The following is a 25,186-nucleotide window of genomic DNA, read 5'->3' on the forward strand; positions in this document are numbered from 1 at the left end:
CATTAGTTGAATGTCTGCTGGGAAGTGACTTACTCTGTTATGCAGAGCGCTGACATCCTTTTTGAACTTAAGACACAATGCTGTTACCAAGTGTGACTACTCTGTGCATTATTTGTGCATGTATTTATACGCAAGCTTATTCTAAAAAGTAAAGATGGATTTAATCTTTAATCTGCAAACTGTAGGCCCCTAAGAATTTCCTCAGTCAGCAGCATGATAGAACTAAGCCCCTGTGAAATGAGCAAAGGTTTCCTCCAGACACTTCATTTCCCAGAATTTCCATCTGCTCTCACTTTTTATACTCTGCTCAGACCGTGTTTACTAAGACAGATGTTCTTCAATATTCCTTACTTCTCAACTCACTCAAGATTGAGGCCCTGGGACATTAGCTTAGAAAATACTAATGAAAATGAGATGCCACTCAGAGCCAACTCTCCCCCATTCTGCACACACCCGTCTTATAACAGGACCAAACTCACATGCCTACTCACCACTAGGATACATTAGTTCAGTGGTTCTCAACCTGTGGGTCGCGACCCCTTTGGTTGTCGAACGACCCTTTCACAGAGGTTGCCTGATTCATAACACTAGCAAAATTATAGTTATGGAGTAGCAATGAAAATAATTTTATGGTTGGGAGTCACCACCACATGGGGAACTGTATTCAAGAGTCGTGGCATTAGGAAGGTTAAGAACCACTGAATTAGTTCTTAGTAGGTCCTTCAGGTTTGTGAATGAATGGGATTTTGGATGGGACCTCCAAACAGTTTGATAAACTTTAAAACCATGGCATAATTTCAACAATGGACCAAGCTTTATCCTAAAGTGCTCACACTATGTAATAATAATAGGTACATAAATATATGCATACATACGTATACACACACACATTCGTTCAGTAATGTCCTGGACTGGACTATGTCCCTCCACAGTTTTTGAACTGAATTGGACTGTGATTCTCTGATTTGGTGGTGAAATAATGTTGCAATGTGGTAGTGATGGAACACTCCCATGATGTCATTTGAAATTTTGGGAATGATGAGGGCAACAAATGTATAGATGTGCTCTACACAATTGATCTATGTATTGTGATGAATTTTATGAGCCCCAAGAAATTGATTTAAAAAAAAAGTTATTATGGGTTCAGTGTCCCACCCTTAATATGATCCCAGGCCTAATGCAATGTAAACAGAATTTCATGGTGGTGTGACCCCCAGCACCTTTCATTTTACAATAAATAATACGATAGGAGCCAGGAATGGAGTGGGTCACTTAGAGCTGGTTTCCCTGTTCTTCGAAACTCCTGGACTCAAGAGAAAATTCATGCCAAGATACAAGGAGGTCTTCAAAGTGTGTTGTGCCTACAGACACTTAAAGGAGATAAGGACCGAGAGCCAACAAAGAAACACTTCCCTAGAACTGACACTGTGAATTCGGATGTCTGGCCTACTCAACTAAGAACAAGGTTATTCTTGGTCAAGCCATCCGTTTATGGCATTTCTATGAAAGCACCACAAAGTAGGCTGCCCTGGACATTTATCAACAGTTCTAAACTCAAAACACCCAAACTCATTGCCATCGAGTAAATGTCATCTCCTAGTGACCCTACTAGACAGGGTAGAACAGTCCATGTGTCGATGATGACCCTTGGTGACCCTATAGGACTGAGTAGAATTGACCTGTGGGTTTTCAAGGCTATTTACAGGAATATAGAGCCTCATCCTTCTTCTGTGCAGCAGCTACTGGTTTTGAACTACTGACCTTGTGGTTTGTAGCTCAGTGTGTAACCAATAGATAACTAAAAAGTGTATCACATATGTAGTCTCTTAGCAGAAGCTCACGGCAACAAAAGCAAGGACTATAGGGTATTTCTAATAACAGATGGAAATTCCTGATAACACAAACCGTTAGGGTTTCTCTGAAAGGTACTCCCAAACCTTGAAATCATATGAGAGTTCCTGCAGTTCCTACTTGAAGGCCTCTTATGACAGTGAGTTTGGCTTTGGGGTGTATTCAAGATGGAGGAGGCCTGGTGTTGTGATGTATTGTTGGGTTCTTAACCACAGGTTGAGTGGTTTGATCCCACGAGCCACTCTGCTGAAGGCAAATGAAGCAGTCTACTTCTGTAAAGAATCATAGCTTCATAAATGTGATAAGAAGTTCTACTCTGCCCTATAGGTCCACTTCATGTGATAATTGACTCAACGACAGTGTTGTTGTTTTTTATATCTATTATTCATTATCAATACTTATGAACTATTGTCAAGCTTGTGGCCAAGAGCTAGGCTATGCTTCAAGGAGTGCCCCCTCCCTCCTCTCTAAATGCAAACCAAACTTACTGCCAACTAGTTGCCTTTGTATTTCTTCTAAGACTATCTTTACATATACACAATATGTCTGCAAAGACAGAGCGTAAATACACTCACACACACACATATACACACACACACTAAAATATGCTGTCTTATAAAACCTATATAGGATTGCTGTGAGTAAATCAACTTGGTGACAATAAGTTGTGTTGTTGAGTATATCTTTATGGGTGCAGACAATTTCATCTTTTTCCTGTGAAGCAGCTTGTGGGCTTGGAACACTGATTGAACGGAGATCAGCTCAATGCTTAACTGATATCTTTACCAGAAAGCAGGGGTCCTCAAACTACGGGCCATGGGCCACATTCGGCCCACTGAGGAGATTTATCTGGCCCGCTGGATGTTTTTGCCCCGTTTGGTTTTTTTACTTCAAAATAAGATATGTGCTTTTTAGTGATGCATAGTACTCCATTGTATGTATGTACCATAGTTCTTTAATCCATTCGTCTGTTGATGGAAATTTGGGTTGCTTCCAACTCCTTGCGATTGTGAACTGTGCTGCAATGAACACTGGAGCGCAGATGTCTGGCCGTGGTTTGTTTCTTGCCTCTTCTTGGTAGATGTCCAGTAGGGGGATTGCTGGGTCACATGGTAACTCAATTTCCATCTGCTTGAGAAATCGCCAAATCAATTTCCTTAGTGGCAGTACATATCTACAGGTCCACCAGCAGTGGATGAGAGTTCCTGCCACATCCCCTCCAACACTTGTTGCTTTCTGATTTTCTGAATTGCGCTATCTTTGAGGGTGTTAGGTGGTATCTCATAGTTGTTTTGATTTGCATTTCTCTTATGGCTGATGATCAGAAACATTTCCTCATATGTTTATTGGCCATTCAGATTTCAGACTCTGTGAAACTTCTGTTCGGGTCTTTTTCCCACCTCCTCATTGGGCACTTAGTTTTTCTCTTATTGTGAGCTTCCAAGGTATTGTAGATTTTAGTAATAAGGCCTTTCTCTGATGTTTCATTGCTAACAATGTTTTCCCAGTCGGTGGACTATCTTATTACTCTCTTGCTGAATTCTTTGGATGCACACAGATGTCTTATCTTCAGTATGTCCCACTTGTCTATTTGTGACTCCTCTATATTTGTATCCTTTCCTATTTCTGATAGCCTATGTATTCCCTGCGCCAAGGTTCTCAGGTTTGTCCCAATTCCTTCCTGATGCGATCACTGAAGACAAAGGTGTGCTTAAGCAAAGGTGGTGAAGAAAGCTGATGGTGCCTGGCTATCAAACGATATAGAGTCTGGGGTCTTAAAGGCTTGAATATAAACAAGTGGCCAACTAGCTCAGAAGCAACAAAGCCCACATGGAAGAAGCACACCAGCATGTGTGACCACACAAGCTGTCGAAGGGATTGGGTGTCAGGCATCAAGGAACAAGAAATTATAATCATTGTAAAGGTGGATGAGTGCAGAGTGGAGACTCAGAGTCCATTGGTTGGCAACTGAACACTCCCCTGTTGAGGGGATTTGGGGAGGAGACTAGCCAATCAGGGTGCAGAGTAGCAACGACGAAACATAGAACTTTCCTCTAGTTCTTTAATGCTACCTCTCCCCCAATATCATGATCCCAATTCTGCCTTGCAAATCTGGCTAGACCAGAGGATGTATATTGGCACAGATAGCAACTTAAAACACAGGGAATCCAGGATAGATGACTCCTTCAGGACCAGTGGTGAGAGGGGCGAGGCCTGGAGGGTGAAGGGAATATGGGGTAGAAGGGGGAACCAATTACAAGAATCTAAGTATAGCCTCCTCCCTGAGGATGGACAGCAGAGAAGAGGGCAGAGGGAGACGTCAGACAGTGTAACTTATGACAAAACTATAATAATTTATGAATTATGAAGGGTTCATGAGGGAGGGGGAGGGGAAAATGAGCAAATGATATTAAGGGCTAAAGTAGAGGGCAAATGTTTTGAGATTGATGAGGACAACAAATGTACACATGTGCTTGACTCAATGGATGTATATATGGACTGTGATAAGAATTGTACGAGCCGTCAATAAAATAATTTTTTTTTAAAGATATGTGGAGTGTGCATAGGAATTTGTTCATAGTTTTTTTTTAAACTATAGTCTGGCCCTCCAACGGGTCTGAGGGACAGTGAACTGGCCCCCGGTTTAAAAAGTTTGAGGACCCCTGCCTTACAGAGATAAAAAGATCCTCTGAATTATATCTGCTATAAAGTATTATGCTAGAAACTCAACAAAACACTACACTAAGAATTAGAATTTTCATTGAGATTATATTAATTCTTTGTATCACTATTTCAATAGACTCTCTAACCTTCCCCATATGAATTTAAATGATTTTAAATAAAAATTTCAGGATTTTTCTAAAAACATCCTCCCTTATGATCAAACTTTTGACTTTCTGTCCTTGCACTGCCTTCTCCAGTTCAACACTACCTGTACCAGATTCTTTTACCTGTACCAGATTCCTTTACCTGTACCAGATTTCTTTTGCCTAGTATCTCTTATTTTCTTACAAATTACTGAATATGTCCATTTTTCCCTATTTGGTGATTTAGCCACCTTAGTCCACAATATATTTTATCATTCCTTAGATTATTTTACTGTGTCTGCTAGTTTTTTTTTTCATACACGTCTTTTCTCTCGAGCTATATTAGTATACCAAGTACTTTGAAAATATGAATGAAACTCTTAACTCTAAGTGCAGTATACTGTGCCCTGTGTGAAGTAAATTCTACATAAAGCAATGTTATTTGGCAATTATTTATTTTAACATACTGTATAAAGCTATTTTGCTCTACATAATAGATTGTCATAGGTAGGTTTATTGTACCAACCTGGACAATAAACACATGTGGGATAAATAAGGTTGCAGTTTAATTGAAGGGCAAAGAGATAAATGGCTGTGTGAACCTCACCTTTCTATCTCTTGCTCTGATGATCTGACTAGTGTGCGGCTGCCTTAGCTAGTTTTCTACCTCAATTTGCGAGCTATACTACCTGTGAGACAACCAACCCAAGGACTGTGTCGCTATAGTTTGAGGTTCCTTCAAGACCTGCTTCACCACACTGCTGGTGTATAGATCACTTGAGTTGGGGACTGTCAGACTCTGTCATTTGGCTGACTGTTGGTGACCTGCTCTGCTGTTGGCTGCCTGTGGCTGGACTGCCTATATTGCTACACAGAAGACTCAACTCTCTGCTTCCTTGACCTGCACCCACAGCCCTTGTGATTTGAAGGACTGCCAGTGTATTAACTGTCTCATGGAAGAGAGTTGAACTAAGCCATCTGTACTACTCTGTGGACTAATTAGCTGTTTATTTCCTCGTGTTTTATATATATATATATATATATATCCATATATGTATATATAATCACAAATGTCCTGGTTTTATTTCTCTAGGGAACCCTATCTAACACATACATCAATATTGTTTCAGAAGCATTCCTTATTTAATAGTTTGGTATGGTAATGAAACCTTTAAAAGTAAATAAAAAGCTATTTTAGCATCTAATCCACATATTGGATTATTCATATGAAGAGATCATTATAATTTGTAATTTAAACATAAGGCTGGTAACTAAAATTCAGTATAATAGTTAACCATATGTGTCTTGATTTTAAGTCTGTCTTAGTAGTCTTTTATGACAATTAAAAATAAATTTTACAAGTGGTGCATGAATCATTGAGTGAAATTAATGCATTATATAATTATAATTAGGTAGTCACAGGAGACCATTATGATACAATCAAAATTCCATTCCATGAACATTACAACTTTTCTGAAACTGTGCAAAATCAGTTGGATTTAGCTTTCTTTGGAAGTTTTCCTCTCACTTTGTATTTTCAAAATCATTTAGTTTTCATGAAAATATGTTATTGCCTGAAGGCCAGGACAATTACTCTTTTATCAAATTATAGTTTCTAAGGCCTATATTTCAATTTTCAATGCTGGAACAAATTATAGGGGTAATGTCTAACTAAATTTAAGAACTAGGAAACAAATACATTTAAGGTCATGATTCCTTCAAAGACACAGAATTGCTAAGAAATGTGGGAATAAACAAATGAAGAAAAATGAAATAGTAAATTAATCAGAGGGTTTATGTCTACTTATACGTTGTTTATTGTTTATTCTGTTTGTGCTCCCTTCAATGCTCAATAAGTTTAGGAAAATGGGGAGATGATTATCCTAAATGATTTAAATACTTATTTGCTTTATCTGAATAGTTGAGTGATAGCTCAATTCATTTTCATATTTCATCAATGTGGCATCCTACGATGACAATGTAATGTAATTGTCCATACAATTAGAGTATTATGTTAGGTAAAGCCTCATATTCCTGAGTGGTTACAATTGCCTCCTAATTTATTTTCATGACGTTGAAATCTCCCATTCCAGTCTATTTCAGAATCATAACACACAAATCTGATAAGGCCACCATCTCAGCAAGACACTCTCCCATGATTCCTCCAGTAACTTCTATAATATGGAATTGAAAAATCATGTTCTAAATATGGCAAAGCACTTTTTTTTCCTCGCAATTAGTACATGTGTCACCTTACAACTTCTTTCATTCCCCAAAGTTTTCGCTCATGGATAGAACTACCTGTCTCAATATTGCCCCTAGCCCTTTACGGCTTTCCAAACCCCATAATTTGTCCTTCAAAATTCAGTATCACCTTCATTTCTGTGCTTTCTGCACATGCTTTTATTATAGAGTTCATCACCTTTTTGTTTGGTGTAGCAGAAATTTCCAGTGTCCCATGCATGTCCCTTTGAGTATTGGTATTCACAACTGCAAGCTGGCCAAGAAATACCCATCAGTATGACTGACTGCCCTTATGTCAGAAAGACAACCTAGCCCGCTTGTGTGGGAGACAGGGAGTGCCAAGTTTGCACTTCCATCCTCCTCAATCAAGGACTCTCGGAGTTTGGCATATGCATTTTTTAATTCCATTACTCTCAGGAGAGATGATTTTGGGGCATATGTTTTGGACCATTTCCCAGAGTTTTCCTTCAGGATTAAGCTCAGTCCTCATGTAGCTGGCTTAACAGCAATCCCTTTGTTGGCCGTCTTTACATCATACATCACTTCCTTGCTTTCTTATTAGTGTTACCTTTCTTATTAGCGTTATCTGTATTTCTCAAAAAACAAACAAAAAAAACAAACAAACAACTTATACCTGCATCTTTTGTCCCTGGACTTTCTTCTGGAGAATCTAAAGGAAGACAGTTGGTAGCAGAGGCATTGAAGGGGTAGAGGGGAAGCTAATGTAATCTAAGCTCTGAATTTGAATCAGTTGCTAAACCCAGGCCCCTAAGGTCACGTTGATACACCCTGACATATTGCAAACAGCACAACTGTCAAGACTCTCCCCGGTTCTGTAGTTGCAGAGAATAACGATAGAAGAGCATGGATGTCATATGCAATCTCTCCAGGATTTGAGAGATTGCGACTATGATAATTTTAATTATGTGGAGTTGGTTAATAGTAAGAATGTCTATTTTTGAAATGCATTTTTTCTTACCTTTTAATTTTGAAGACAGCCAACTAATGAAATCTGTCAAATGATAGGTTAACAGATTATTTGAAAGTACTCAGTAAGATCAATTGGGTAGAAGGTAGTTGGGCACCGTTCAGTCCCTTGGTGTGACTCTTCTATCCAGACCCTTGGGCACTCCCAACCAAAGACTGAGTGAGATGTGCAAAGAGGGTGTATGAGATTCTAGGGAGAGGATTAGTCAGTGCTGCCATCCTGCTAGGTATAAAATGAACCAAGCAAGAATGGGAGAATCTCATGACCATCCAAAAAGAAAAGCCATGAGAAAATTCCACCATTTGACCCCCAAGATCTTTACCTAAAGAAGAGGTGGTAGCAGAGGTGGTGGCAAGAAATATGAGACAGAATGGCAAATGCCCGAACCATGAAATAAGGCAAAGTAAGATGCCCTCTGGACACTTACCAGCAGTTCTAAACCCAAAACACCCACAGTCATTGCCACTGAGTAGATGTCAATTCATGGCGGCCCTATAGGACCGGCTGGAACTGCCTCCATGGTTTTCTGAGACTGTCACAATTTATGGGAGGATAAAGCCTGACCTTTCTCCCAAGATGTGGCTAGTGTTTCAAACTGATGACCTTGTGAATCACAGTCCAACCATTACACCACCAGGGCTCCTTAGGGGTTCTTAGGCTCTAAAGGAGTTTTGTAACACTTTCCTAAGCAGGGCACAGGCCAAGGAGCCATGTGACTATGAATGGAGGACCAGAGACACTAGAGAAGAAATACTACAGCCCAAAGAACTGTCTATTTGTCATTTCTGATTACGACTTGTTAGCTTCTCTAATACATCCTTATAAGCATCAGTAGTGTATTGCACATATTGTATTGTATTATCTGTGGATTTTGCATAGCTGTTACAACAGAATATTGAACCTAGAAGATACTAAGAATGCCAGGAGGGACTGTTTGTGTCATAATAGGGTAACGAAGGTTAAAGGTTGGACGTTTGTCTGAACTATGATGTATATAAATCAGTCTCGGGGTAAGAAGAATTGGCTTCTCCTTCTGCTTTGCGAAGCCAGGGGAAGTCAGATGTGAACTCATGATGTTCTTGCAAGCAGAAATAATGTACATTAACTTATTTTTCCCTTTGTCTCCTGCCCCCTTCTTCTACTTGTTCCTTTTTTACAAAAACTTTTCATTGTGAGACAGTTTTCCATTCAATAACTCATGCACACATGTCATTGATAATATCAATAAATAATAATCCACTTACTGGCCTTCCCATTTCCATTCTTTCTTTGCTCCTAACCCTTCTGAACTTTGTCCTGGGCTGCATTTTGCCCTTTTATTGTAATAATTGATTATTCTACGGTGTAGGATGTGTTATTCCCTCATATTATCGTTTCCTTTAAAGACTTGTCTACTGTTTGAAAACTGAGCCCTGGTAGCATGCACATCCCCAAACCTGAAGGAACACTCAAAGCCTTAATCTCAACGTTTCCTCTGGTCCCTAGTAGATCAGGAAGTCTGGAATCTCTTAGGATTTTGGGTTTTGCTACCTATTTTTCTCACTTTATCGGGACCTTTTACTGTGATCCCGGTCAGAGTAGCAGACAGCAGTGGCTGGTGCCATCTAGTTCGTCTGCTCTTAATGTCATGGAGATTGGTGTTTGCAAGGCCGATTCGTCCATTGAACTAATGATCTCTATGTCATCAATCCCTTTACTCTTCTTTGCTCCAGACAAGAAGAGACCAATAATTTCATCTTCGATGGTCTGACTGCTACCAAACTTTGAAGACCACAGCTGCTACACAGGAAAGCAACATGTAGAGTATGGGCATGTCATTGTGGGCTCTGCCATGTGCATTCACTTTTGATCACTGCAGTGAAATTAATCTGATACATTCTGGTTTGACTCTATAAGCTTTTAAATTTACATTTTGCATTTAAATATTAATTTGGCTAAATATTTTTCTTATTTAATATGTTTATTTTTTTTCTCAAGTTAAAAAGTTATCTAAGTTATGAAATACTTACACTTATGTAAATGTATTGAGGGTATAAGCATAGCTTTAGCAGATAGTATTTAATTCGTATTTCATACACTTTCTTTGTCCAACACATTAAAGATTCATTTCTAATAGTGTTCTCTTGGATCCTGCCTGGACATACTTGCCAAGTTTTATAATTATTTTGATGAATAACTGCTTTACTTCTAAAACAGATATATTCCTTCAGTAGTTGTTCCTTGTTGGCACATGAAATTAGTGCTTTAGAAAACACCACTGCCAACCCCCCTAACAGACAAACAAGCAAACAAAACTCACTGCTACTGAATCAATGCTGACTCACAGAGACCTTACAGGACAGGGTGCAGCTGCTCCTGTGGATTCTTAGGCTGTCACTCTTCACAAGAATAAAAAGTCCTGTCTTTCTCCCAACGAGCCGCTGGTGGTTTCAAACTGCTGAACCCCAAAGGTAGTGTGCATTTTGAGATAGTTATGTATAGTAGATATATAAGTATCACACTTACCCGTACTTGACCCACAAATGCATTGGCTTCTTCTTCCACCACAGATAAATTTCTAGGCAAATAAGCATCAAACACGGGAGCATTATCATTGACATCTGTCACCACCACATTTACTGTGGCAGTTGAGGTCTAAAAGGACAAAATAAAAAAAAATAAATAAACACAAAATCGAGTAATGCTAATTCTGTTTTGAAGTCAGTAAAGTGTTCATTCTGACACAGAACTTCTTCAATTTATTACTATCCCGGTACATGAATTTTACAATAAGAAAATAAAAAAGAACATCAGTTTGCAATTTTCAAACACTTTAAAAATGAAAAAAAAGTAAATGCTGACATCAAAGGGAAAACATTTTCTTGAAAATGTCAAGTATTTCATAGGGGCTTACTTCCAGAAAATGATGGTGCCTTTATCAAGTGCACATCTCCATCATGTCCACAAAAGTGGAAAGCTATTGCTTACACACACACACACACACACACACACACATCTTTCTTTTTATGAAGTGTGCTAATTTTATGCTTCTTTTTAATTTTTATACTTCTAAATGCTTGCAATTTCCCTGTTTTAAAATGAAACAATCACACTCTAAAATAGAAAACTATATCAAATGGATATTTTGAATCAAATTTGCTATCATAAAATACTATATTAGTAATGCTGTAGATTCACATGTAAACCAAAAGTTTGTTACATCAAATATTGGGTCCAAAACCTGAGTGATAATTGTAATTGGTTTTCTTTGTGGTTGTTGTCATTGTGTTCTCTTTTGTTGCTTTGTCTTGCTATGCCTTGTTGTTTTTGTTTATGATATTATCTTGTTGCAGGTCTATCTAGATAAGATAGGCTGGATGAACAGTCTGAAGGAAAAACAATGGGACCAATGGTTCCAGGAGGACATGGGAGAGAGGGAAGTGGGGGCCAACCCAGGGACAAGGGAATACCCAGTGATCCAAAATTAGTGGCAAGAAGGGCATGAGAGGCTTGGTAGGGATTTATCAAGGGCAAAGTAACTGAGAGAAATTACTGAAACCCAAATGAAGGCTGAGCATGATAGTGGGACAAGAGGAAGGTAAAAAGAATAGTGGAAAGAACTAGGAGGCAAAGGGCATTTATAGAGGTCTAAATGTTCATATGTACATTTGTAAATATATCTATTTTTTATATTTGTAAATATAAATACATGTACATATGTAAATATACTTTTATAGGATGATGGGGAAATAGATCTACGTGCATATATTTATAGGTTTAGTATTAAGGCAGCAGATGGACATTGGACCTCCACTCAAGTACTTATTCAATGCAAGAACACCTTGTTCTATTAAATTGGCATTCCATGATTTACACCTTAAGACAAATGTGTGTATAAGCAAATGTGGTGAAGAAAGCTGATGCTACCTGGCTATCAAAAGATATAGCATCTGGGGTCTTAAAGGTTTGCAGGTAAACAAGCAGCCCTCTAGCTCAGAAGCAACAAAGCTCACATAGAAGAAGCACACCAGCCTGGGTGATCACGAGGTGTCGAAGGGATAAGGGATCAGGCATCAAAGAACAAAAAAATCATATTATTGTAAATGAGGGGGAGTGAAAACCCAAAGCCCATCTATAAGTAATGGGACATCCCCTTACAGAAGGGTCGTGGCGAGAAGGCGAGCCAGTCAGCATATACTGTAACAACAATGAAACATACAACTGATTATAAGGATCTACATATAATCTCCTCCCTGGGGGATGAACAACAGACAAGTGGGTAAAGGGAGACATCTGACAGTGTAAGACAAGATAAACTAATAATAATTTATAAATTATCAAGGGTTCATAAAGGAGGGGAGAGAGTGGAGGGAGGGGGCAAAAATGAGGAGCTGATACCAAGGGTTTAAGTGGAAAGCAAATATTTTTAGAATGATGAGGGAAATGAATATATAAATGTGCTTTACACAATTGAGGTATGTATGGATTGTGATAAGAGTTGTATGAGCCCCCAATAAAATGATTAAAAAAATTCACCCAAAATGGAACACAGAAAGAGAAAAACTTATTAGTTAAGAGATAAGCATAGAAGCATCCTACAACAGAAAATCTATTTATTGGGTCTCAAATTATTTTGTGTTTCATTGACTGTGCGAAAACATTAGACTGTGTCAACCCTAATAAACTGTGGACAATCTTGAGAAGAATAGTGATTTCAGATCACTTCGTTGTGTTCATGAAGGACTTGTACTTGGATCAAGAGGTAGTTGTGTAAACAGAACAAGAGGAATATTGAATGGTTTAAAATCAGGAAATATTGAATGGTTTAAAATCTGTGTGCCACAGTTGTATCCTCTCACCATACTTGTTCAATTTGTATGTTGAGAAAGCCATCAGAGAAGCTGAGTTATATGAAGATGGGTGCCCCATCAGGATTGCAAGAAGGCTTAGTGACAACTCTGATAAGCAGATGAGAGAATCTTGCTTGCTGCAAGTGAAGGACTTGAAACACTTACTGATGAAGATCAAGGATTACAGTCTTCAGTATGGATTACAACTCAATGTAAAGAAGACCAAAATCCTCACAACTGGACCAAAAGATATCATCATGATAAATAGAGAAAAGATTGACGTTCTCAAGGATTTTGTCTTGCTTGGATTCACAATAAATGCACATGGAAGCAGCAGTCAAGAGGTCAAAAGACATATTACATTTGGTAAATATGCTACACAAGATCTTTTTAGAGTATTGAAGAGCAAGAATGTTACTTTGAGGAATAAGGTGCGCCTGACCCAAGCCATGGTACTGTCAGTGGCCTCATAGGCCTGTGAAAGTTAGACATGGAATAAGGAAGATGGAAGAAGAATGGAGACATTTGAATTGGGGTGTTGGAGAAGAATATTGAAAATATCATGACTGTTAAAAGGGTAAAATGATCTGTATCAGAAGAAGTAAGGCCAGTGTGTTCCTTATAGGCAAAAATGATAAGACTGTATCTTATATACGTTAGACATATTGTGAGGAGAAACCAGTCCCTGGAGAAGGACATCATGCTTGTTGAAGTGGAGTATCATAAAATACAAAGGCCTTCAAGGAGGTGAATTGAGAAAGTGCTGCATCAATGGGTTCAGACATAGGAACAATTCTGAGGATGGCAGAGGACCATGAAATTTCATTCTCTTGAGCAGAGGGTCACCATGGGTCGGAGCCAACTCAATAACACCAAACACCAACAGCTAATCCTGATTTCCAAAAATATTTATAAGGCTTTTTAACACCGTTAATCAGCTATTACTTGAGGGTGTGCCATAATTCTTAAAATATATGACAGGCTACACAAGCCCATAGAATACAGTAAACATAGAAAACATAGTGAGTACATAAAATAATTCTATAAATCATTATCTTGAAATCTACTTTCCAACTGACTGCTTTTGATTAACCTTATAATATGGCAGAAAAAAATCGGAAGGTCTCATTCCACTGTAAAGAGAGTTCACATAGTAGTTAACATACTACATTTGTGTTTGAACCCTTGGAAAAAGTCAAAATATCTGATAATCAAAGCAAACCAAAGCTGATTATGCATAAACATGGCTGATTCAAACCAAATTGTTGGCACTCCTGCTCGCAAGGCTTGTTCAGGGTTCACAAATTTAAGGTTCATACAGCAGTCACCAAATTATTACATTATGACCATACAGCTTAAGGAGATGTGAAGCAGGTAAACCTCAGTGCGGCATGTGGTACATCATTAAAGATAAAATCCGGGCCTACTGAAATCAGATCATATTACATGGTCCATTGACTTTGTGCAGTAGGGAAGCATGTACAATTCAAGTTTCAAGCTACCTTTTGTAATTAGATTCTACATAAAGTTCATGACCTCCACCTCACATGGCATGGAGTAGAGCAGAAAACAGGTGGACAAGGAAAAAAAAATCAAAGAATGTAACCACTATGCCAAAAGAAAATAAAATCCATTTGGTTATTGCATCAAAAATAATTAATATATTAATTTTAAAATGAGAACATAAAGCAGTAAGAGGTGGTTATGAGAAACCCAAATGTAATGCAATACAATTTTATTTAATATATATATGCACATGTATGTATATATGCATAGTTTACCTTTACTTGTAAAACCGTGTTCCCCTAGAGCCAATGTGCTGTTCTAAGACCTCTCTAGATGGGCTCAATTTACAACGACCGCTCACATTTTAGAAACAACTCTTCGGAGGTAATACATGCAGGGTAAAGGAGGAGGAATATCTCAGAAATGAAGGCTCAGACTGGCTGCACCACTGAGAAAATAGCATTGTCCAATTGTCCTGTAGAATATGGTAAAAGCAATAGGTTTTGTTGTGCATATTCTCACCTGCAACAAAATAAATTTTAAAAATACATAAAGGTAGAGAAAAAAATGCATGCACAACTTCTACAAATTTTTAAGTGGTATAAAGTGTAAGGCCAGAAAGCTGATCAATTGGATAAGGGTACAATAATCTGTACACTCTTAAATTAAATCTCATTGTGGTAGTTACCTAATCTAGTGTCAATTTGAGGATTAAGAGTGAAGAAGTAGACTCTAGCTTGTCAATCCAGAGTTAGTCAATAAGACCCTTGTGTGGGCATGGCCTTCTCCTCAGAATTCTGAGAACTGCTGATTGTCCTTGGAGACAAGAGACACACTCTCTGCTGACTCCCTGGGAGACACTGTAGCTGACAAGACATATGGAATTACACTAGGCTCCTGAGCTAGAGAAACCACATGGACCTACCCTGATGCAACCAGACCTCTAAAGCCAAAGACGCCACTTAGAGACCCCTGCCAGTGTTTAGATGCTTACACCACCACTGGATCCAAAGACTTTCTGCCTACTGACCTGTGATTGTCCTGCATTCAGTGTCATTGCACGTGGTCCATGAGTCTGAAGAGGACTTTATAGATTAGTATTGGACATATGGGCTAATATTGAACTATGGGCTTGGACTGGACTGGGTTGAGATGCTTTCTCATGTACAATTACCCTTCATATAAAACACTCTCATGAGTTTCTATGGATTTGTCTCTCTAGTCTACCCAGACTAACACACTCATGGAATGTCCAAAAATGGACATTCCTTGCTGCCATGTAAGAGACCAAAACCATACAAACTTGTTATTGAGCTGAATCTGATGGCTAGTGATCCTAAAGGACAGTTGTCTTTCCAATCAACTGCCAAGTGTTTCCCCTGCGTCACCAGAGCTCTCCAAATGGAGATGAGCTGGCAAACCCCTCGGGTGTAGTTTGCATCGCTGAAGCTCTCTCTCCAATAAGCAAGGAAGCAAGAGAACTGACATTGGTATTTTTAGGGATTGTTGAGTCAGTTCTGACTCATAGTGACCGTATGTATAACAAAACAAAAATATTTCCCTTATGCTAACAGAATTATGAATCATGCTATTGTCAGTGAACAATATCATCTGCCAGAACATCAAACAAATCTGTCCTCAAAGAAATACAGCCAGAATGCTCCTGAGAAGCAAGGCTGGGGACTTTGCTCATGTTCTTTGGGCATTTTATCAGCAAGGACCAATTCCTGGAAATGGGCATCATGCTTGGTAAATTGGAAGATGAATGAAAAAGAGGAAGGCTCTCACGGATATGGATGGACACAATGAGTTTAAGAACAGCGATGGTGTGATGCTGATGCAGGACAGGGCAGTGCTGGCTTGTTTGTTTTATTTTGTGTAGAAACGAGTCCTATGAGTTGATAGCAACTTGGTGGCATCTGAACACAACATGTTTACACAAAAGGAAGCCTGTTGGTGTTGTGGCTACGTGTCCAACCGCTAATCAAAGGACAGAGCTAGAACTCAGCGGCAGCTCGAGGGGAGAAAAATGTGATTCTTCACTTCCACGAAGTGTCACGGCATTGGAAACCCTGAAGAGGCAGTTCTCCTGCGCCTGAGCGTGTTGTTACCAGTCTTTCTGTTAATGCGACACTGTGTTGGTGGCACAGTGGCTAAAAACAAAAGTAAGTGCTTTCCACAGTATAATGATCTCAAAACTCTATATTTTTTAAATTACAAAATGACTGGGCATTGTAGGAAAGTTTAAGGCATAGGTAATGGCTTTTTCTCCCCTGGGTTACGGTTACTTCAGTGCGGTAATTCTGTGAAAATTCTTATAACTAGTTACACATGACTTGCACATATTTCTATATTTGAAAAACACACAACAAAAACTCACACAACCCTATAAAGGGTTTCTAAGACTGCAAATCTTTAACAGTTCTCTCTCTCCAAGAAAAAGGTGGATTTGAATGGCAAATTTCTTGGTTAGCAGCTCAAAACTTTTAACACTACCACAGCATGCACCTGTATTTAACACTTCAAAACTGTTACTTAGAATTTGGTATAAAGATGGTCATAGTTGTCCTATAAAGCTAAAATCTGGAAACAATCCAAATACCCACTGATAGCATATTGGTTACATAAACTGAATGTACAATAGAATAATATAGTGTAAAGAATAAGCAAACTATTCCTATAGGTATTTATATGAATGGATTTCATAAATATAAAGTGAGTGAAAAAAAGATGTCAAAATATGTATGACATATAATTCCATTTAAATAAATTTTAGTAAAAGATAAAATCATTCCGTAGGGATAGCAATCAGGATAGTGGCTGTTTTTGAGCAGGAGATAAAGAGTGGGAAATAATGAAGGTGAATTTCATTTCTGTTTCTTGTTCTAGCGAGTGTTCACTGTAGAAAAATTCAGAGTTATAGAGCAACGCTCTACACACTCTGTGTGGTTGCTGCTTTTCAATGAAAACATTTGAATTAAAATATGAATACACAGATACACATATATTTGTAAGTTTATGTGAATATTTATGAAAAAGTCCAAATGCTATCAAATTAGATAAAATAAAGATGATTTCATTCTCTTCTTGTAAATTTTATATATTTTCCAAATTTTCTCCAAGAAGCTTATATGTTTTTCATTATTAAAAATATTATTAACAAATCCTGTTTCTTTAAAATTTGTGTTTGAGTTGAAATTCATAAAGAAGATGTATAATTTTTACAGTTATAGTGGTTCTCAGTTGGCCTGAGGGCAAAAAGACATTAAAATTAGATGCCTGGAGCTAACTCTGAGAGGAGACCAGACGAGTTTGCTTGATTTTTTCACAACTACCTAACCCTTCTATGTCAGTCTAGCTGTGTTGACTTGTCAATCCACTGCATCCATGTTCATTTTAAATGTCTCCTGTATTGACACAGTGGAGTGAGATGTGTTCAGAATATTCTGGATCTACACTCAAAGACTGTGGCCTGCAACTTGGTAGAACAGAATGAAACTGGATCCCTAATTAAACTAAGAAATTAACAAATTAAATCCCACCATTTTGTACAAATAGGGACAGATATTTATTGACCATGTAGGTCCACTTTTCCATATCTTAGAGAGTTTGCATCACTTGAAAAATAACAAGAGTTCTGGGGAAAAAATATCATCAAAAACACATAGGGGTCACAAACAAATCCACCTCCATTCTACCCAAATGAAATCTCCGACCTAAGCAGATTCACTGGATAATTCCAACAGTCATTCACAGAAGAGTTGACACCACCCTAGTCAAACTATTCCACAGCACAGAGAAGGAAAGAATAATCCCCAGTTCAGCCTACAAAGTCAACATTACCCTGATATCAAAGCCAGACAAAGACACAATTCCAAATGAAAACTATAGACCAATATCCCTCATGAATGAGAGTCCAAAATATCTCAACAAATCAAAGTCAAGAAAATAGGTCCCTAAGTGGCTGGCCAGCAGGAAAATGACACAGGGGAGGGTGTGTGTGTCCAGAACACTCCTTATAAGAAGGTCATGTCCACAAGGAGGCCCGCCCCATTAGGCTATGACCTGTTTGACAGGCTAGACCCCATCCAGACACTTTTATATCTTCAAGTTGACATGAAATTATGTAACTACCATAACACAAGTGGGATTCTTACCAAATACACAAGGATGGCTCAACATTAATCAATCAGTGTTATTTACCACATAAATAAAAAAAGGAAAATAATCGCATGGTCACCTCAATCAATGCAAAAAAGTCATTTAATAAAATCTGCTGTCTATTCCTGATTAAAAAAATTCACCCAAAATAGACATATATGAGAAATTGCTCAATATAATTAAGAAATTCATTAGCAAGTAACAAATTGATGCATAATGTGCATGCATATGTATGCATACAAAACTACGGTTCAACATTATTCACAACAGAGATCCTTGAGAAAGGACACTGGAAACGGACGCCCTTCATCATCACTTTCATGCAATATTATATGAGAAATCCTAGCACGAGAAATAGAATAAAGAAAATTAAATAAAAGGCATCCAAATCGGTAAAGAAGTAAATCTCACTGCCATCGAATCGATGTTGACTCATAATGAGCCACAAGCAGACATACCATACACAGAAAAATGTATCATTGTGAAAGTGTCAATATTATCAGAAGTGAAGTATAGATATAATGTACCCGGTTCTAAATTTCAATAGCATTCTTTAACAAGATGGAAAAACCTTATGTTTAAAGGAAAGTGGTCTGAATAAATAAATCATCACTGAAGAAGGAAGACAAACTAGGTAGTGCCACACTTCCACATCTCAGACATATTATACAGGACAGTAGTAAAAAACACCCTGACACTGCTACGCTTAGATTTACAGAACAGAACCTATTAACCGTTTATCCTAAACAAAGATTGTCTAACCTTGAACAAATGGTTCTGACAAAACAAGATATCCATTTGAAGAAATATGAAATAAGATTCAGACTTGTGGAATAATACACAATGTAAAAATTTTTGATGCATCTGCAAACATCTCTCAGTATGAACCTGCAGGATATTATGCTGACTCAAGAAAGTCAATCACAAAAGGACAAACATTGATTGGAACCACTATTAGGAAGAGTCAAGAACGTATTTCAACACAGAGACATTTGATCATTCCCAGGAATGCAGGGGGTGACAGCAAAAATCACTAACTACATAGGTATGTGCAATTTTGGTGAAGTGAAAGAAAACACGCAATATGAAAGAAGTAAGCACACTACAAACTAGGTAATTCCACACTTCCAAATCTCAGACATATTATACAGGAACAGTAGTAAAAAACACCCTGACACTGCTACACTTAAATTTACAGAAATGAACCTATACTTAGATTTACAGAACAGACAATCCTAAACAAAGATTGTCTAAAAGGAAGACAACCCAAGATGAAAGAGTAACCCTGTTTGTACCAATAAAATAAGCATATATAAAATTCTGTAGGGCACATACAGAGAACTTCCAGGAATGCAATGCTTGTTAAGGAAAGAACACAGTAGAGAAGGGGTGAGGGGTGTAAGGGGAGCTGATATCAAGAAGTTCAAGAAGGAAGAGAATGTTTTGAAACTGAGTGTGGTTGCAATTGTACAATACTTTTTGATGTGATTGAACTATGGAGTAATATATCTATATTAGCTGCCAATGAAATTATTTTGAAAAAAACAAAGAAAAAAATCATGGAATGAGGAATATCATGACAGATGTCAGAAGGGTATTAGCTGAAAACAGAACCCAGATAGAGGTCATCTGTATATTATTTGCTATGTCAATGCATTATACTGTTTGAAACAAAACAAATTATGACTAACATTATAAAGAATTCCTTTTTTCAAAATTCTTAATTGTGTTCCTGTAGAACCTTTAAATAGATCAAGAGGCTGCTGTTGGATCAGAACAAGGGGAAAGTGAAATGTTTAAAATATGGAATGATGCACATCAGGGGTGTGTCCTTTTACCATATTGATTAAATATATATGTCAAGTAAATAATCTGAGAACCTGGACTATGTGAAGAATGAATGAGGCATCAGGATAGGAGGAATGCTAATTAGCAACCTGCCATGAGGATTAAGCATATGATTAGAAAAGCTGAATTATATGAAGAAGAATGCAGCATCAAGATGGGAAGAAGGTTATTCACCTTTGCTATGCAGATGATACAAGTTTGCTCACAGAAATTGAGGAGGATTTGAAGCATGGAGTGATGAAGATCAAGATTTCAGCCTTTAGATTATAACGCAATATAAAGAAGAACATATATTGGGTTTACAGCTGATATTTTGATGATATTGAAGGAATAATTCCAAATTTCACTGAAGGCATTGACTCTTGGAATTGACACCATAGCAACTGGGATATTTCAGCAAATGAATGTCGTGTTGGCGTTCATTTGTCTATGCCAGGACATCTGGAATACAACTATCTTACCAACTGACTGGAACTGTTCCCGTTTGTGTCCATTCTAAAGAAAGGTTATCCAGAAAAATGAAACAAGGAACTGCCAGGCATCCAAGTTGGATTCAGAAGAGGATGTTCAATGTGGGATATCATTGCTAAAATCAGATAAATTTTGGCTGAAAGTAGAAATACCAGAAATATGTTTACCTGTGTTTTATTGTCTATCCAAAGACATTAAACTGTATGAGTGAGAACACATTAGGGATGACATTGAAAAGAACAGGAGTTCTAGAACACTTCATTGTTCTCTTGCAGAACTCGTACACAGACAAAGAGGTATTGCTTGAATAGAACAAAGAGGTATTGTGTGGTATAAAATCTGGAACAGTATATCAGGTTATATCCTTTCACAATATTTATTCACTCTGTATGTTAGCAAATAATTTGAGAACCTGGAATAAATAATGATGAACATGACGTGAGGATCAGAAGAAAACTCATTAACAATTTGCTATATGCAGTTAGTACAACTGAACTGGCAGAAATTGAAACACTTGTTGATGACGATTAACTACTTCAGCCTTCGGTATGAATTATACTTCAACATAAAACAAAATTATCCATAAGTAGACCAATAAGGAACATTATGATGAATAAGGAAAAGATCTAAGTTGTCAAGAATTTAATATATCTGGATATACAATCAATACACATAAGAAGAGTAGTCTGTGATATACTGATCTATCCATTATCTATCATCTATCTATCTATATTAATATATAGTGATATACTGAGCTGGGATAACCTGAGGGAAAAGATTTCTTGAAACTATTAAAAAGCAGAGATATCACATTGAAGAGTAACGCATGCCTGACCCAAGCCACAGTACAGACAATCACTTCAGATTCATGAAAAAACTGAGGTAAAATTGAGGAAGATGGAAGAATCGATGCTTTTTAATTATGGTGTTAGATTATTAAATGTATCACACAAAGACATAAAACAAGTACATTCTGGGAGGGTGGAAGGAGGGTGGTTTGGAAAGTGGGAACCAATTACAAGGCTCTACATATAACCTCCTCCCTGGAGGATGGACAACAGAAAAGTGGGTGAAGGGAGATGTTGGACAGTGCAAGATATTACAAAATAATAATTTATAAATTATCAGGGGTCCATGAGGGAGGGGGTAGTGGGAAGGGAAGGAAAAAAAATGAGGAGCTGATGCCAGGGGCTTAGGTGGAGAGCAAATGTTTGAGAATGATGAGGGCAATGAATGTACAAATGTGATTTACACAATTGATGTATGTATGGATTGTGATAAGAGTTGTGTGAGCCCCTAATAAAATGATTAAAAAAAACAAGTAAATTTGTGATGGAATGGAGCATAGCAATGGGGATGGGTTTAAATGTTGTACTACACCATATTAAAATATTTTAATTAAGTTTTTAATCTTTTACTTTTCTTTTTGCAAAAAGGAGCTGATATTCATCAACCACGTAGTACATTTCTCAGTATCTTAGGGACTTTTAGATGATTTGAAAAATGTCAATATGTCCAATAAAAAAAGTAAGATAATAAACACATATAGAATATTTTCTGTGAAAATAGTTAAGATTTGTTAACTATAATGCATGATTATGTAAAATATTTCAGATTAATTGGGGAAAATATCACCGATATACTTCAATATGTTTATGTACCTAATATATTGTTTATGTCTCTTATTAGGGACAAATTAGCAGTTAATTTTAAATACGAATTTACCAAGAATTACGTAAGGTTGTTAAGTAAAAAAGATAAACTGAAAAGTATGCCAGTAAATGCATTTTGAAATCAATTAATTAAGCATTTTAAATATATTCCAGTTCAATAAAAAAAGCTATTAAATTTAATTAATGAAGAACTATTTGTTTTGCTTACACTATATATTTTCCTGATTTATTTTAAAACAGCCATTAAAATGCTATTTTATTAAAAGAATAGACAAACAATGAGTTACATTAGCTGAATGAACTTCGACCAGGCAAATATCAGTCTCCACATCCCTGAGACTTGAAGAACTAGATGGTGCCCAGTGGCCACCAATAACTGGTCTGAAAATGATCACATTAGAAAATACTGGGCAGAGTGGTTGAAGATGTGGAACAGAATTCCAAATCATAAATGAGGTTTGGGGCTGGATAGAAACTGGTGTGCCCAACCAAGACTATGGGATTTATTCACGTTCAGATCTGAAACTGAACTACCAGGTGTGTTAGAACAACCAATCGTGTAAGACCACTAGGTCAGAATGTACCCAAGGACAGAGGGTTAGGAAAGAATATGTACTGGAGGCAAGAAACACTGGGAAGAAGTGGGAAAACTGATTTTACATTGAGGGCATTGAAATACATGAGTTGAAACAAAATGTGTATAGACTGTTAAAAGTAAAACTCATGATCTGCTCTGTAAGCCTTTACCTAAATAACTGTTTAAAATTTGTCCACTAAATTATTTCGCTATGTATTTCAAATACACCATAGAAACAAAATTAGATTCACATCTTTAAAATTACCCACTACAATGGTATAGTGGGAAAATATCATAGTTTGTGTCAATTTTCTTTCTCTTTTCTTGCTTTGAACTAATTTAATTCAACCATATTCTCAACTAGAAATCCTTAATCAAATTATGTGAAACACATCCTGCTGCTGTTCAGTGGATTCCAATTGGTCAGGATTTATGATCACCTTATGAACAACAGAACCAAACTGCCTGCGTCTTCCCTCACTGAACAGTATTGCTGTTTGTGCCCATTGTTACGACCCCAGTGTCAATTCATCTTACTGAAATTCTTAACTCTCTTTCACTGACCCGCTACTACTCTGTCAGGCATGCTCATATCCTTCCAGAGATGAGTGTCTCCTGATAGCATGCCCAAAGTACAAAACACTTTCCAAAAAGAACTAATCTCCTTGTGATCTAGAATTTATTTTTAGTTTATAGCAAGGGAGAAACATAATTAATAGATGGAGCCATGCCAAATCTAAATATATGATTTCGTTTCCATCTGCTCCCTTGCTCCTTATTGTTAAGGCCAGACAAAATTCACTAGCTAAATTACTACCATTGTTTTTCTGATTTATAATGAAATATCCCAAAGCTATGTAGTATGATTTCCTTCTTTCATTTTTTTTCTTTAAATAGTTGACCGGAATGTTCTTTCCTAATTTCACTTCTCTCTAATGCTATCCTGTCTTCTATACTAAATAATTCCTATCACTGCTTAGCCTGCTCCTCTCACGTCCTCCTTTGGGTACCACTCAGCCAAGCTGTCCACTAAACTTCCTTCATAATTCAAGTGTTGCAATTATAGCCTTCGAAAGTCTCTCACTGACTTCTTTAATATAGGTGCAAGTTTATTCAGCAAAGCATCATGTGTATGTATATATACACATGCATGAATCTTAGGAGTTAATTTTTCTTAAATCCTATACTACTTCTATTACCACTGGCTGTGCTGTTCCTTAAAAGTATCCCTGCTCTGGACCCAATAATAGCTATTTATATAATGAATGAGAAATATATTTTAAAAAGTGTATCATAGGTGGAATATCATTATCAAACTTAAGTAGTTATCCTTAATTCTCTTTTTCTCATCGCTCCTTTATCATTTTGTTGTTCTGTGGTAGACTGCATGCTCCTGTGTTGCTATAAGTTACTCAACCAGTATTTCAAATACCAGCGCGGTCATTCATAGAGAATAGATTTCAGTGTTGGTTCCAGATGAATAAAGAACTAGGTTAATCACTTCTGAGGGATTAGCCAGTGAAAAACTTAAGTCTGATATAGTGCAGATATAGTCTGATAAGCAACATAGTGTAATATAATCTGATAAGCAAGCCGCTTGGATTGAAAGACACCCAGAATGTGAATGGGTGAGAGAGCTCCCTTTCCCAAGTAGAACAGATCTCAATGGTGTGCATAAAGAACAAAGCTTCCATGGCCTGGCCTGCTGATGGATCATGACTGAAAATAAGAAAAACAAAGAAATAAAAAAAGCTGAAAATATTGATTAATAATTGGAACATGAACGTGCAAAATCGGAATCTAGGAAAATTGCAAGTTGTCAAAACTGAAATTGAAACTACATGAAGGTTGATATCTTAAGCATTAGTGAGCTGAAATGGAATGGCACTGGCCATTTTGAATTGGACAATTATATGGGTTACTATGCCAAGATCGACAGATTCAACTGGAATTGGCATTAGATTCATGGGTAAAAGTAACATTCCAATATCTATCTTGAAATATCATGCTGTATGTGATAGGATAATATTTGTATGCCAACAAAGAAGAGCAGTTAATACATTATTCAAATGTATGCACCAAACATTAAATAAAATGATGAAGATACTGGTTATAAACCTGTAAGAAGTCTTTTTGGTTATAAACATATAAAGAAATTATTCCAGGATAACAATACTTATTTGGCCCATCAGGATTGGCAAAAGGGAAAAATTGACTTGTATCAAAAGGGT

General features: G+C 37.3%; 1 protein-coding gene across 1 annotated transcript in view; it reads right to left on the reverse strand.

The window, feature by feature from the left end:
• PCDH15 (protocadherin related 15) overlaps positions 1 to 25,186 on the reverse strand; it is a 952,716-nt gene that overhangs the window by 284,481 nt on the left and 643,049 nt on the right. The window contains exon 18 of the mRNA XM_045291300.1: positions 10,396 to 10,524. Within this exon, the coding sequence (XP_045147235.1) occupies positions 10,396 to 10,524 (129 nt within the window). The remainder of the gene's footprint in view (positions 1 to 10,395; positions 10,525 to 25,186) is intronic.

The sequence above is a fragment of the Echinops telfairi genome, unplaced genomic scaffold (assembly GCF_000313985.2).
Source record: "Echinops telfairi isolate 266 unplaced genomic scaffold, ASM31398v2 ScPeMD7_70;HRSCAF=299, whole genome shotgun sequence".
NCBI lineage: Eukaryota > Metazoa > Chordata > Mammalia > Afrosoricida > Tenrecidae > Echinops > Echinops telfairi.